This window comes from Cucurbita pepo, chromosome 8 (assembly GCF_057944985.1).
Source record: "Cucurbita pepo subsp. pepo isolate OVF chromosome 8, ASM5794498v1, whole genome shotgun sequence".
NCBI classification, from domain to species: domain Eukaryota; kingdom Viridiplantae; phylum Streptophyta; class Magnoliopsida; order Cucurbitales; family Cucurbitaceae; genus Cucurbita; species Cucurbita pepo.
The window spans coordinates 4,423,780-4,425,449 of record NC_141805.1 but is presented as its reverse complement, the minus strand read 5'-3'; the positions used below and the strand labels follow the sequence as shown (position 1 = coordinate 4,425,449).

Here is a 1,670-nt window from a genome sequence, read left to right as displayed (position 1 = left end):
CTACCTTTTGGTACCAACCATTTGAGTTGAGATCCTCTAAAAACCAAGAGCCTAAGTCATTAGTTTCTGGTCAAATTAGAGAGTTATACTCAACCATTTTGGCTCAAATTAGTCCCTACACACTCAGACAACAATTAGAACCAATCTTGCCCAATAAAGGCCTTCAAGGGAGAGAAGAGGAAGAGCTTTGGTAAAGACATTTAAGACAAACACGTGTTAAGCAGCAACGGCACGTGGGATCAGACTAAGCTCCCATGTAAACGTAAGAAATTTACACAACAATCCAACACAACCCAGAGGCTCCAAAACCCAAAACATGTAAACAAACCAACACAGCCACCTTACACTTCATCATGCACAAATATTTCAAATTAATTTTACATTTATCCATATAATTTCCTGGATTCTGTCCCCAAATCTTTCCCCTGTTCCACTTTCTCCCATTTTCTCACAAAAGAATCGATCCTTATTCTCACAATTAAAGTATTGATTCTTATTCCTACACTTAACTTTCCCTCTTTCCCCTTTCTATTTATCTTTAAACTTCTTTGCATCTTAATCCAAGCATGGCAGAAAGAGATGAAGCGCAAGAACAAAAGCAAGAACACGTCCAAAATCCGAAGGATTTGAAAGAAGAAAAGAAGGGAGCAAGCCCATACTACCCAAAAACCACTCGGCGCTCTGTTTGCGCATGCATATCCATCTTCCTCCTCATAATTGGCGTGGTGGCTCTCACTCTCTGGCTTGTGTACCGCCCCACTCACCCTCAATTCAAGGTTGTTGGAGCCGCAATATACGAGCTCAACATCTCATCTCTGCCACTGCTGTCCACAAGGATGCAATTTACAATCCTTACAAGGAACCCCAACAGGCGAGTTGGGATCTATTATGACAGACTCACTGCGTTCGTGTCGTATAGGAACCAGCAGATAACGCCGCAGGTGATGCTGCCTCCCCTGTTTCATGAAAAGCAGAGCACAGTGGCGATGTCGCCTGTACTAGGAGGTGGGGCGGTGGCAGTGCCGTTGGAGGTGGGAAATGGGTTGGTCACGGATGAAGCGATTGGAGTTGTGGGGTTGAGAGTTGTGTTGTTGGGGAGACTAAGATGGAAAGCTGGGCCAGTCAAGACTGGGCGTTATGCGGTAATTGTGAAATGTGACGTGTTGGTGGGTCTCAAAAGTGGGGTGGTGGGTCAAGTTCCGTTGCTTGGTTTCCCCGCTTGCCAGGTTGATATTTAGGCCATGTGGTTATTACTCATAATGTATGTTTCTAAATGTTGTTTTATTACTTGGTTTGATTTAATAACATGTATAGATGTGAGGAGCAGAATGGAACTCAAATTTGTGGCTCTTTCATGGTTGAATGTTAGGAAATGGGCCTTTTCACATGGGCTTCGTATGGAGAAATATAAAGGCCAATATACATATATATATATATATATAATTGTATATAATTGTGTGAGAAGATTTGGTTAATAGATGGTGTTGAGAGGTGTAATGGAAGGGGGGCATGGGTTGGTGGTGCAAGAATTGAGGTGGTTGTGGGTTACCATTTTGGTGTGAAGCATCCTTACATTTGCATGTTGGATGTAGGAGGGAGAGATAAAAGGAGGAGGGGAAAGGGTGAGGTGAGCAAGATGTTGGACAATCCCAACCACCGCAGATATGCTC

General features: G+C 43.4%; 1 protein-coding gene across 1 annotated transcript; it reads left to right on the top strand.

The window, feature by feature from the left end:
* Positions 1-370: 370 nt before the first annotated feature.
* LOC111800243 (Late embryogenesis abundant (LEA) hydroxyproline-rich glycoprotein family) lies at positions 371-1,387 on the top strand. Its single transcript, XM_023683845.2, has one exon. The coding sequence runs from the start codon at positions 567-569 to the stop codon at positions 1,236-1,238; it is 672 nt and encodes a 223-aa protein (XP_023539613.2). The 5' UTR covers positions 371-566; the 3' UTR covers positions 1,239-1,387.
* Positions 1,388-1,670: the final 283 nt, after the last annotated feature.

Excerpts from the sequence above, each read along its gene's own strand:
- LOC111800243 (XM_023683845.2), top strand. The coding sequence starts at position 567 with ATGGCAGAAAGAGATGAAGCGCAAGAACAAAAGCAAGAACACGTCCAA.